At 50.5% G+C, this 12,533-nt stretch overlaps 1 protein-coding gene across 2 annotated transcripts; it reads left to right on the forward strand.

The window, feature by feature from the left end:
- The first annotated feature begins 2,609 nt into the window (after positions 1-2,609).
- LOC113477361 (ubiquitin carboxyl-terminal hydrolase CYLD-like) lies at positions 2,610-12,424 on the forward strand. 2 transcript variants are annotated; one of them, XM_026843646.1, is made up of 11 exons: positions 2,610-3,235; positions 3,318-3,599; positions 3,812-3,881; positions 4,703-4,923; positions 5,363-5,516; positions 7,299-7,437; positions 8,089-8,199; positions 9,495-9,586; positions 10,647-10,713; positions 11,749-11,881; positions 12,194-12,424. In XM_026843646.1, exons 1-11 carry the CDS (start codon positions 2,774-2,776, stop codon positions 12,380-12,382), a joined length of 1,920 nt encoding a protein of 639 aa, XP_026699447.1. In that variant the 5' UTR covers positions 2,610-2,773; the 3' UTR covers positions 12,383-12,424. The 2 variants fall into 2 exon arrangements, with proteins under 2 accessions (XP_026699447.1, XP_026699448.1); XM_026843647.1 differs by lacking the exon at positions 11,749-11,881 and having other exon boundaries at positions 2,611-3,235; positions 12,194-12,393.
- Positions 12,425-12,533: the final 109 nt, after the last annotated feature.

The following is a 12,533-nucleotide window of genomic DNA, read 5'->3' on the forward strand; positions in this document are numbered from 1 at the left end:
GGTTTATTCTTGGGTTTTGGTGAGGAAAAGGGTTAATTCTTGGGTTTCTGGTGAGGAAAAGGGTTAATTCTTGGGTTTCTGGTGAGGAAAAGGGTTAATTCTTGGGTTTCTGGTGAGGAAAAGGGTTAATTATTGGGTTTCTGGTGAGGAAAAGGGTTAATTCTTGGGTTTCTGGTGAGGAAAACGGTTAATTCTTGGGTTTCTGGTGAGGAAAACGGTTAATTCTTGGGTTTCTGGTGAGGAAAATGGTGTATTCTGGTTTTCCTCTTTTGGCAGCATTTAAAGCACGGTGGGGTTTCTTGTATGCCCTGTGGAGAGAGCAATCTAAAAAATAAGTAAAATAAAATCAAGGTCCTGAAAATGGAAGATTGAACAGGGGGGAGTGGGACATGGAATATTATTCTTTAATTCTATCCTTTAAAAACCCACAGAATTTCAAACCTTTGCTCTGCCGGCAGAGTTATGAAATGTCAGCAGCGAGTTACGTGGATGGGAAATAAAAGCACTGCTGCGTGCCACGGGATTTTTTCCACTGCCTGTTGCCACCTCCCAACTTCCTTACTGCAGAGCGGGGGGTCTTGCCCCAGCACGGCTGCTCCCCGTACCCCTCTTGTGCCCCGGGACTGAGCCGCTCATCCCGGCATGAATCGAGCTGCGTTCCCTCGGCAGAAAGAGGGAAGAGCGTGAGTGTGGTTTGTGCCGCCTTAACAGGGCAGGTTTGATTATCGGCTCTCTGGCTGCGTGGTATTTCTGCTGTGGCGGACATCAGTGGGTGCTATTTGAGGAGACCCGTGGTTTTCTGGGGGTGTTATTCCCTTTTGAGGCCACACCTTTAGATTCAGCAAATGAGTGTTGCCCAAAAGCAGCGCAGCAGCGTTTGGACAGGTCTCTGAGCTGTCTCCCCGCCTGCTAAGGTTAAAAAATAAGAGTGAAAGGGAGATGGCTCCTGTAACAAGCTGCCATGACGAGCCCAAACACAAGGAAACCTCTAGGATCTGATCAGGCATCGGGTGATTTTATTATTTTTTTAAAACACAAACAGCGATTTATCTTTTCCTAATATGTTTAAAAGTGAGCTCTCTTGATACTAATCCCTAGTGAAGTCCCCAGTAACGCTGCCCTCCTCCTCGCTGAGCTCTCTGCAGCCTTTCTGTTCAAGCTCTGCCTACGTTTTCCTCCCAGCCAACCCGTTTATTCTTGCTAGCAGCTGCGTTCACGCTTCCTGCCACAATGCCCTGACTGTATTTTTACTTCCCTTAATTGCATCTGCTCAATTCCTCCTCTCTCCACTTCAAACTTGTAAGAAACTTCTACCAGGTAGCCCATGGTGGAGGCATCTTTTTTTTTTTTTTTTATTTCCTTTATTTCCTCCATGGCCGAGAAACAGCCACATTTCTTGTTTTCTCTCTATTCTCTATATTCTCTGGTTGGGCCAAACCAGTTCTGTCTACCCACAGGAAGAAATTTCCATATTCACCTATTTTTTATGTTGTAACAAAAAGTCTGGGTCCTAGCTGTGCATGATCATCAACATTGAGATGGGGAGGGGTAAAATGCATGAGAATTTAGCTAGAATTTAGCTGCAAAAATGGATTTCTGATTCCAGATACTTTAATTTCTTTTAATACATTTGTTTTGAAAGGTGGTGATCTTTAGTGCCTCTAGTAATGCGGTCGGGGCTGTGCTTTGTGTATGTTTTGAATATTATGATGTTCTAACACAACACTGAAGAGCTCTCGTCGTGGACTGGAACTCCCTTTTTAAGAGAATTTTGCAAAGGCAGAATGTTGTTTTTGCCTCGCTTCTGCAAGTATGAAAAGAAAGCAGGAGGTGGAATTTAAATGAGACTGTTCTGGCTGTATGGTGGTATAGAGAACAGGCCAGACGAGCTGCTGCTCTGTGCAACTTCTCACAGGGAGGGTTTAGTGGAGAAGACTGAGCTGGATTCTTCCCAGGGGCACACAGGGAGCAGACAGGAGGCAACCAGGGACAGGCAGGAACGTGGGAAACCTTGGTTAGGCAAACTTTTTTTTTTTAACCATGAGGGTGATCAAACGTTGGAACAAGGGACTGGGGAAGCTGTGGGATCTCTCATTGGAGATCACGGAATCATCTGGGTTGGAAAAGCCCTTGCAGCTCCTCCAGCCCAACCATGACCCTCCCCCTGACCATTCCCAACTCCCCCAGATCCCTCAGCGCTGGCTCAGCCCGACTCTTCAACCCCCCCAGGGATCCCGGGGACTCCCCCCTGCCCTGGGCAGCCCATTCCAACGCCCAACAGCCCCTTCTGCACAGAAATCCTTCCTCAGAGCCAGCCTGACCCTGCCCTGGGCAGCTTGAGGCCATTCCCTCGGGGCCTGGCGCTGGGGCCTTGGCTCCAGAGACTCATCCCCCCTCTCTGCCCCCTCCTGGCAGGGAGTTGCCGAGGGCCAGGAGGTCTCCCCTCAGCCTCCTCTTCTCCAGACTGAACCCCCCCAGTTCCCCCAGCCGCTCCCCAGCAGACCTGTGCTCCAGACCCTGCCCCAGCTCCGTTGCCCTTCTCTGGCCACGCTCGAGTCATTCAATGGCCTTTTTGGGGTGAGGGGCCCAGAACTGAACCCAGGAATCAAGGTGTGGCCTCACCAAAAGTCAAATGGGTGAGGCTTTGCACAACCCGCTTTGAGCAGGAGGTTGGGCTTGAGACTTTTTCCAGCCTGAATCCTTCTGAGATCCTGCGACAACACGCACATCTCTTCACTGGTGTGACTCCTCTCGTTTCTCACAACCCAGGGGAATGACGATGACCAGCCTCCTGCCTTCACCGGGGGACGGGAACTGCTACTACATCCTGACAGAAGACTGTGCCTATGGCAGCAAGTACTTCCAAGCTGGGAACATGTGTTTCTGCAGCGAGAGAAGTTACCTGCGCAACTTCTCCGATGACGGGCCCTCGGCTTGCTTTTTGAAAGTTATCATGCTGGATGACAGCTCCACCGTTACCATAAACATAGAAATCCTTCAGCCTGTGCGCGAGGACATGGCCGTCTTCCTCCTGGCCATCAGCAGCCACAACGAACGCTTGAACTACTTCTTGGAGAGGCTGAGCCTTGAAGCAGCTCTGCAGGCCGTGCCAGGCCAAAAAGTGATGGTGGAGGTTGACCGTCAATATGTCCCTGGTATCATCCGCTACATCGGGAGCATTTCCAAGAACACTTCACCTGTGCTGTCCCCGTTCTTCTTCGGCGTGGAGTTACAGGTAATGTGACCAAAAAATAAGTAAGTTGCTTGTTTTCCCTTTATATTTGTGTATGTAACAGGCCGTTCTGGCTTGTTTTCAGGGCGAGGGAGAGAACAGAGGGCGCAGCAATGGATCTTACCACGGCACTGAGTATTTCAAGTGCAAGCGGAACTGCGGGATCTTCCTGCCGTTCAGCAGAGTCCAGTTTGCTCCCGCGCCAGATGACAGCTGTGGGAAACAGAAGCCAAAACTGGACACGGAGGAGGTGGTTCCTGTGAAAGTGGGAGATGCAGTTAGCTTCTACGTGGACAAGGTGCTCACAAAAGGAATAGCGATGGCAGTTTACAGGGAGGGAACGCAATGGTTCGTGAAAGTTTGTCCGGTAAGAGCAGTCTTGCTGCCTTTTTCTCATTTTAGGGGATATTTTTAAAAATGGTTTTATGGTGGGACGTTAAACAGAAGTGGAAAGAACATCCGTAAGATACATAAGGTTACATGCAAGCTCTCCAGGCCTGTTTGAAAAATTGGTTTGTATTCCAGGAATGCCCTATGTCTGACAAAGCATTTAGCTGATAGATTTTTCTCTCCTTTCAGGAAGAGGAAGGAACAACGGACATTTTCAGAGAAATCCCTATGGACTCTGTTGTGAAGGAAAGCTTGCCAAGTAGGTTACCATCATGTGTCTGCCCTGTGTACATTCCTGGGGATTTAGCATTTGTTTCTTTTCTGCCTGCTACTGACGAGCTGAAAGTCCAACAAAAGTTTCAGTTAGTCCCAATTTAGTTGATCGGCAGAGAAGGTCCATGGAAAAGCCTTAAGTTCTGGACAGAATTCCTTGCGTTAGGCAACTAAAGCTGAGCCTACCCGTTTGTCAGGAAGAAGAAAGAATCTGATTGCAGTGCAGAAGGATTTCCTAGAGGAGAAGGCACCACTGGTTAAAGAGTCTTTAATTTAGCTGTAGAAGATGGAGCAGGAGCCTCATCCTGATGCCAGACACACTCAGAAAGGCACAGATGACAGCAGCGATGGCGTGAGTCATCGGACAATCCAAGAAATTAGTGGAATCTCTTCGTTGCCATCAAAAGACACCGTGCAGCTGTCAGGGCCAGCCTGAGGGGACCCATCGTTAGGCTCTACACTGAGTTGTTTCATCTCACTAAAGGCAGAAAAATAATTTGGAAATAACCCCCCTACTGCCGTTTCAGTAGTGCGAAATGGCTCTGTGAAGGGCTGGATGAGCTCCAGGGCCAGCGAGAGGCTGGAATGTGCAGCCTTGGGTGGAGAAACAAGGAGAAGGATCATCAGCCTGTTAGACCAGTTTGGCCGTATCACTGGGAATTACACCTTGTGTCTCTGGTGCTCAGCTTCATGCTTGTCCGTGTGGTCTATAATTTTAAAATAAACCCAGTATTAGGTGAGATCCAGAGGTGTCTGTCATTAGGTGTTGACTTCCTACCTCACCTGACGTTTTGTATTGCCCACCAGGTTTATATTCACTGTTTGAGTCCGACATGGGCTTGGGACGCCCAACCCAAATGAAACGAGAGATAAACGAGAGCGGTGAGGAGTGTGAAAGTGGGAATTCATCCCTGGAGGTGAACTCCATGGTCCAGATCACCTTGGACAAGGGAAATCAGGTTTCAGGAATCATCCGCTGGTTGGGCTACCTGCCCCAAATTAAAGACAAAATGGCAGGAGTTGAACTGGTAAGGAGCAAAATATTTCCTGCTGTGAGATTGTATATCAGAACGGGCGGGTCACGGCTGCTCTTCTCTTTTAAGAGCTTCAGCTTGTGGCTGCTTATCTCCCAGCCTGAGCTGGGCCTGTGACCTGTCAGAGTGTGAACTGTGAGGGCAAACACACAACTGTGCTCTCCCTGAGGCTGGGGAGGAGAGTTTCTGGTATGATGATGAGGGTTGGTTTGCTCTCTTCTAGAGCAATGTTATTGGAATGTGGGATGGAATAATTGTGAATCCTACAAGCAGCATCAAGAGGTTTAAAATATAACCGGAATAAATTAGAACAGTCAATAAAATGGGACAAAATTTGTACACAGCTCTTAATATTTTAAGTGGCCGTGTGGGAGATTGCACCTCAGTCCTGGAAAACCTGCTCTTGTGTTATTCCTCAATGCTCTTTTTCCAGGATGAAGATAAAGGGGTCACTGCTGGCGAATGGCTGGGCAAATATTACTTCCACTGCGCTCCAAAACGTGGCCTCTTCGTGAAGCTGCAGTCCTGCCAGCCCGACGTCCGCTTCCAGTTTTCGCACGAGAGCGACCTGAGCCTCGTGGATTACAGTGAGTTCTCTGGGGTGAGGGGAGACAGGGCTGTGCTGGGATAAGACACGCTATGGAGAACCCTCATGCACGGTGTTTTAATTAGTGCTCTGCAGAGGGATCTGGGCAGGCTGGAGCGATGGGCTGAGCCCAACTGGGCGAGTTTCACTGAGGGCAAATGCCGGGGGCTGCCCTTGGGCCACAACAACCCCCAGGGGGGCTCCAGGCCTGGGGAGGAGTGGCTGGAGAGCTGCCGGTCAGAGAGGGACTGGGGGGTGAGAATGAGCCAGAGTGTGCCCAGGGGGCCAAGGAGGGCAACGGCATCCTGGATGGTGTCAGCACTGGCGTGGCCAGCAGGGACAGGGAAGGGATCTGAGCCCTGGGCTCGGCACTGGGGAGGCCACCCCTCGCTGAGGGGGTTCAGTTCTGGGCCCCTCACCCCAAAAAGGCCATTGAATGACTCGAGCGTGGCCAGAGAAGGGCAACAGAGCTGGGGCAGGGTCTGGAGCACAGGTCTGCTGGGGAGCGGCTGGGGGAAGTGGGGGGGTTCAGTCTGGAGAAGAGGAGGCTGAGGGGAGACCTCCTGGCCCTCGGCAACTCCCTGCCAGGAGGGGGCAGAGAGGGGGGATGAGTCTCTGGAGCCAAGGAGCCAGCGCCAGGCCCCGAGGGAATGGCCTCAAGCTGCCCAGGGCAGGGTCAGGCTGGCTCTGAGGAAGGATTTCTGTGCAGAAGGGGCTGTTGGGCGTTGGAATGGGCTGCCCAGGGCAGGGGGGAGTCCCCGGGATCCCTGGAGGGGTTGAAGAGTCGGGCTGAGCCAGCGCTGAGGGGTCTGGGGGAGTTGGGAACGGTCAGGGGGAGGGTCATGGTTGGGCTGGAGGAGCTGCAAGGGCCTTTTCAAACCCAGATGATTCTGGGATTCTGTAATATTCTTTGCTTTCTTTACATGTTCCAAAATATGTCAGTTTTTAGGATGCTGAGGTTGCCATGATGGTATTTATAGGGAATGCCCCACAGGTGTGAGAGACGGTAAGTAATTTGTTACAGGGATAACCTAGACTAGGACATCACTTATAGAGTGGTTCTAAAAATGAGGCCTTGCTGGCCTGGATGTGTTGGAGAAGGGGAAGCTGGCAGGAAATGTTGGGGGGTAACAGAGGGTAGAAGTCCAGAGCAACAGTCTTTGCAATGCACTGTGAATGCTACAAGCCAGACAGGATTCTTCTGCCTATGGCTTTCAGGGCTGAGAAAAGGTCTTGTATAATTTTATCGTGATTATGGAGAAGTGGTTTAGCTATAGGGGCTCTCCTTGCCACTGTATGTTAAATGTAAACTGCACATATGGCTCTGGAGGGTTGGAGTCGGTAGCTCAGGCCCAGGATGTCAAGCGTTGCACCAGGGGACTGAGAAAGAAGAGAAAGTTTGGAAAGGGAGAAAGGATTAAATCAAGAAATGCCTCCAAAGCAGACAGTGTAAACCAGCCGTTTAGAAAGTAAAGGAGATCACTAAGTGAGAAGATGGGATTCCTGCACGGATTGCCCCAAAACTGGCCATAGGGACAAGGGGTAATGTCTTAAGGACATGCTGAAGAAAGGGTATTGAATTACAAGAGGAGAAAGCTGAGGAAACGAGGAAGGACCAGACTGAGAAAGCCACCTCTGACGCTTAGAGACAAATCTTCATCCCAGCAGGAGCGTGGTGCTGGCTTCTGAGCAGAGCAGACCTCTGGGGCACTGGGGAAGGGCAGAGCTGAACCCAGACAAGGTAGGAAACTAAAGGGTCTTGGTTTTGTTTCCTCTCTTTCAGGAGGGCAAGAAGTTCTTCCGCAGGCTCCAGACAGTTTTCCTCCCCTCAGGAACGAGGCAGCAGTGCATGTCCTGCGAGGGCGGATGAAGGGCATCCAAGGCCACTGTAATTCCTGCTATATGGACGCAGCTCTCTTCAGGTAAGGGCCTGCTGGGGTGGTGCTGTGTCATTAAGTGAGTGTTTTCTTTCAATTGGGCTGAGCCCTAAACTGGAGCATTTCCCTGGATTTCTAAGGTGCCTGGAAATGTGCCTGTTATAGAGCAGAATGTACCCGTGTGGGGACGCAGCCTCGATGCTTCCTGCTTTTTTTTATCTCCTTCCCAGTCTGGTAGGTTCTCAGGCCCTGAAGTACCTCTCGTGAGTACCTCAGGTACATGTGTGTGTCGTGCAGGGCGGTGAGAGATCGTAGTTCTCTAGATTTGGACTGTGCTGGCTCTTGTCACTGGAGGTAGTGGCTGGAAACATTTCAAAGAAACCACCCAGGAGGTCCCAGCTTCACTGTGCAGCACTGTTTGGAGAGGAAAAGACTCAGTGGTGCCCCCACCGTGCGCAGTTTTGGCTGCAAAGTACGAGATTTCATTCTCTCTGAGCTGTTTCCTTGCTTTGCTACCAGTGTTTGTTAAACCAGAGGTGGTTTCTCTCATTGCAGAGATGTGCTGACACTCACTCTTCCGTAAGTGCATGCGTGAACTGTTGACAATAAAAGCCACCGAACACCGGGCATAATGGTTTGGTTCTAACTATTGCTGCAAACCCACTGGACTTACTCCCCTCACACTTTTTTTCACAGCCTCTTCTCCTGTACGTCCGTGCTGGACTCCATGCTCTTCAAGCCCTTCACTCTGTGTGACAGGAATGTCCAGAGCATTCTGCGGGATGAGATTGTTAATCCCCTCCGAAAGTGAGTATAGTATGTGGGAATCCTGGAAATCATCCATCAGCCTTCATACCTTCGCTCCTGCCCTGCCAGATGGTACCTGTCACTGAGGGAAAGGGTTCCCTCGAGGGTTTCTCCTGCCAGCCACATTCAAAGGTTTTCATATCAGGTTTCTCTTCCAGTTTTTCCATTCCCCAGGCTGTGAGGCTGTCGTGACTCCGACTGCGTGAGTCTCTCCTGCTCTGTAGGAAGCCCTGTGAGCTGTAGTTCTCAGTGAAAGGATTGAAGGAGGATTCCTGGGATTGAGACCACCTCTGTGGAGAAACCCTGGAGCTGATGAAGCAATGGCATTGTCTTCATCAGCAGTTAATCCCAGACTGGGATTGCATGAGTGTAGACCATGGCATGAGAGCTAAATTCTCTGGAATTTATATCAAAGATACCTGGTTCATTCCTCATCCTCCCTAGAGAGGAGTGGAAGAGAGACAGGAGAGCTGACAACATTAAGGCATTAATATCTTCCTTGAGGACCAGTGTCTGGCACTGGCTGCAGAAATACAACCCTGGGGCGTTTTGTGATGCTGAGATTTGATTGAGAGCACCCCCAAGGAGAAGGACTCAGGGCTGAAAAATTGTACGTGACCTGGCAATGTGCCCTCGCAGCCCAGACAGCCAACTGTAAGCTGGGCTGTGTCCCAAGCAGCGTGGCCAGCAGGTCGAGGGAGGGGATTCTCCCCCTCTGCTCCCCTCTGGTGAGACCCCCCGGAGCCCCGCGTCCAGCTCTGGGGTCCCCAGCACAGGACAGACACGGAGCTGCTGGAGCGGGGCCGGAGGAGGGACACGGGAATGGTCCGAGGGCTGGAGCAGCTCTGCTGGGGGGAAAGGCTGAGAGAGTTGGGGAGTTCAGCTGGGGAAGAGAAGGCGCCGGGGAGACCTTAGAGCGGCCTCCCAGGGCTGAAAGGGGCTGCAGGAAAGGGGAGAGGGACTCGTCATCAGGGCGGAGGGATAGGATGAGGGGAACAGTTTTAAACTAAACACCGCAGATTTAGCTTAGATCTAAGGCAGAAATTCTCCCCTGTGAGGGGGGTGAGGCCCTGGCACAGGCTGCCCAGAGAAGCTGTGGCTGCCCCCTCCCTGGAAGGGTTCAAGGCCAGGTTGGACGGGGCTTTGGGCAACCTGGGCTAGTGGAAGGTGGCCCTGCCTGGGGCAGGGGGGTTGGACTAAATGATCTTTAAAAGTCCCTCCCACCCCAAAGCATTCCATGATTCTGTGATTTAAATACACTGGCGAGATAATCTGCTGCTGCTTCTCGTTTCTAGGACTGGCTTTGTCAGGGCTAGGAGCGTGATGCACCTGAGGGAGCAGCTGACTGAAAAAGGCCAGTGTTCAAGTTTTACCAACGCTGAGAAAGGTAACGTGCTCTCTGGGGCCTTCCTCGGGCTGTTTCGTTGTGCGTTGCCTCATCCAGGCACCAGGCTGACAACTTAATTATATGCTTCTCCCAGGCACGTTCGTTAACACGCCCGCTGTGCTCTTCATTTCATGCACACGTGAAATACTTTCAGCTTTTAAAACTCTACGGGCTTTTCAACTGAAATTTGTCCTGAAGTCTGAGGGAAAGGTGGGAATTGCTGGGTCTTTACCTGGTGGCAGCTGTTAACCAGGAGGGGAGAGGAAGATCTGTGTGAACAGAATTTAAATGAAGGGAATTCCCTTTACTTTGACTTACTGATAAGTCCATCCCTGATGTCCTGGCTAGAATCCAGCTTGATTTTATCATTTTGCCAAGATCAAGTTGTCTTTGAGTGCTAGTAAATTAGTTAAGATTTCTCAAAGACCACAGTCTGCTTAAAATAAGACAGAAAACACCTACAGCTGAAACCCACCGATCTCTGGTTCCACATTCCCATCCACGCACAGCAAAGCCCTGTGTAGTTTACAAGAAAACAGAATTCACCAGTCCCAAACATCACTGCAACGACCCCAAAGTACCTGGATACTAAACAAGTGGCGTTGATTTTTCTAGAAACAGCAGGTACCTGGTCAGTGAACAGCACTTGTGTTTTGTACTACTGTATATTTATTTTAGCCGAGGGTAGTTTTAACTGTGCAGTTTCTTGATTTTTCCATAGTTGTCCCTGATTTTACTTTGTGTTTATGGTTTTAGTGTTAGCAGTAACAATCTGTTCCCATCTCTGAGGCAGTGTTGCTGCGATGGCCTGGCTTGTAAGAGTGCAGTATCTGAAGGCTGGTTTGCTTTTTTTCATGCTCGCCCTAGGATTTCTGCATTAACCAAGTGCTCTCAGCTTTTGGCCTGATTTTCCCCTCCTTACCTAGAGTAAAAGAGGAGATTCCACATTCACCAAAATGCTGGTTCGTGTTTCTCTGGCAGCTTTTTGCCTTCGGATGCAGCAGGGCAAAGCAGCATTCCTGGGGTGGTGTGACCTGGGCTTTTTCTCTTCGCCTTCCAGATCCTGAGGAGTTCCTCAATCTCATCATGCATCAGATCCTGGGAATTGAGCCGCTCTTAAAACTGCAGTAAGTTTCCATCTCTACCCGGGCTCGTTAGTGATCCGCCTCACGATCACCGGGTGTTACTTGCCCCTTTTGATTGAGGCGTTGGAGGTGCAGCTCGGTGAGTTGCCTGCAGCTCCTCTCTGCTGTCCCTGTGATTTTGTCCCAGGTGACACAACCAGGAAAAGACACTTTTAAACTTTCCCCTGGAGGTGCTGCCTCCAGAAAATGATAATAAAACCCTTGTCCTTAGAGAGAGCCAACAGTGGTTTGAAAAAACGTAGTGTCCAACTTCAGCGTGGAGCCAGCAGTATTTGACAGCTTTGGGCTGTGTCCAGCCTGTCAAGCTGGCTCAGGTCCTGCAGCCTCTCAAACAGGGAGTCCATGGATACAGTCCCAGTTTTTCAGGACTCTACAAAGAGGATGAGAGGCTGAAGGAAGCCAAAAATAACTCTGCTGTTCAGGAGCATAGAAGGGGATTGTTGGGTTTCTGTGCTCCTTTGTGGAGCCGTCAGTCAAACCGTAGATCGTGGAGTACTGGGAAAGGCTGAGCACAAAGATGACTCTCTGCTGCAGCTCCCCTGCAAAGGGTCATCTGAAGGAAATCCTTCCTCTGCTGGCTCAGGGATGTGGGGCCTGGGGGAGATCTGCACACAACTCACCTTTTGAATGTACTGAGTTTTGCTCTGTGGCTTTTGTACGTGTGGTTATAAATAGATCTTTCACCTGAGAAAGGGTTTGCTGGTGGTGCCGTAGTGCAGTTGATTGAAAAATCACTGAAGTGTCTTTTAATATTTACATCAACGAGGAGAAATCGAGTTTTGCTTATAGGAGCAGGATGTGATGCTGTGGAGGGATCACAGCACTGAAGATGGTATTTGTATCCTCTTCTCGTGTCATGTATTTAGCATTTCTAGGTGGAAAAAGTACCTTGTGTTGCACCAAGCAGCCCTTGATGCCTTGGGCTCAGAAGCTCTTGCAGGACAAACCCACTATGTCCTCTGGGAGCTCAGAATTTGGTGGCACCACATAAACAAGCCCCGTGCCCACTCCTTGCAGGTCAGGAGGCCAGAAGGAGCAGGACTGTTACTGCTACCAGATATTTATGGACAAACAGGAGGATCTGGTGGTTCCTGACGTGCAGCAGTTAGTGGAACGCTCCTTCCTGTCCTCTGATCTGAAGCTAGTGGAGGTGAGCCCAGCTACCTTCCCCCTACGCTGCTCTCTGCTGCCTCTTTCTTGCTTCCTCCAACATACCAGGGCCTGCCAGTGAGTCTGCAGTGGGTCTAGTTGTCCAACACTGCAAAGAACCAGGATACAGCCACAAGAGAGGTCTTGGGGAATCTGAGCGTGACCTGGGCAGAGGGCTGTGCTTTTCCTGTTGCCATTTTGACTCATGAATAACTGGAGCAGAAAATCTTTATTCCCAGCAGAAGGATGGGGAGAAGATTCTCTTGGGCTTGTCTCTTCTGGCAGGGTGACCCATTTGACTTTCTTCTTCCAGATCCCATCTTGCTTCATTATCCAAATGCCGCGTTTTGGGAAGGAATATAAAATGTTCAGCAAAATCATTCCTTCTCTGGAGCTGGATATAACAGATCTGCTGCTAGACAGTAAGTTGTTGAGTGATGGCAAAGCTGCTGGCTGGGACTGTGAGCAACCATGTGACAGGTCTCACCTCCTTGGGTTGTGAACAGATGTGAGGTGGGATCACAGAATCATCTTGGTTGGAAAAGCCCTTGAACAGCCCAACCATGACCCTCCCCCTGACCGTTCCCAACTCCCCCAGATCCCTCAGCGCTGGCTCAGCCCGACTCTTCAACCCCTCCAGGGATCCCGGGGAC

Source organism: Athene cunicularia, assembly GCF_003259725.1.
Source record: "Athene cunicularia isolate RWA chromosome 2 unlocalized genomic scaffold, athCun1 chr2_part1, whole genome shotgun sequence".
In the NCBI taxonomy this organism is placed as follows: domain Eukaryota; kingdom Metazoa; phylum Chordata; class Aves; order Strigiformes; family Strigidae; genus Athene; species Athene cunicularia.

Excerpts from the sequence above, each read along its gene's own strand:
- LOC113477361 (XM_026843646.1), top strand. The coding sequence starts at position 2,774 with ATGACGATGACCAGCCTCCTGCCTTCACCGGGGGACGGGAACTGCTAC. Across the intron at positions 3,882-4,702 it reads TGTGAAGGAAAGCTTGCCAA|GTTTATATTCACTGTTTGAG; the intron begins GTAGGTTACCAT and ends ATTGCCCACCAG. Across the intron at positions 9,587-10,646 it reads TTTTACCAACGCTGAGAAAG|ATCCTGAGGAGTTCCTCAAT; the intron begins GTAACGTGCTCT and ends TTCGCCTTCCAG.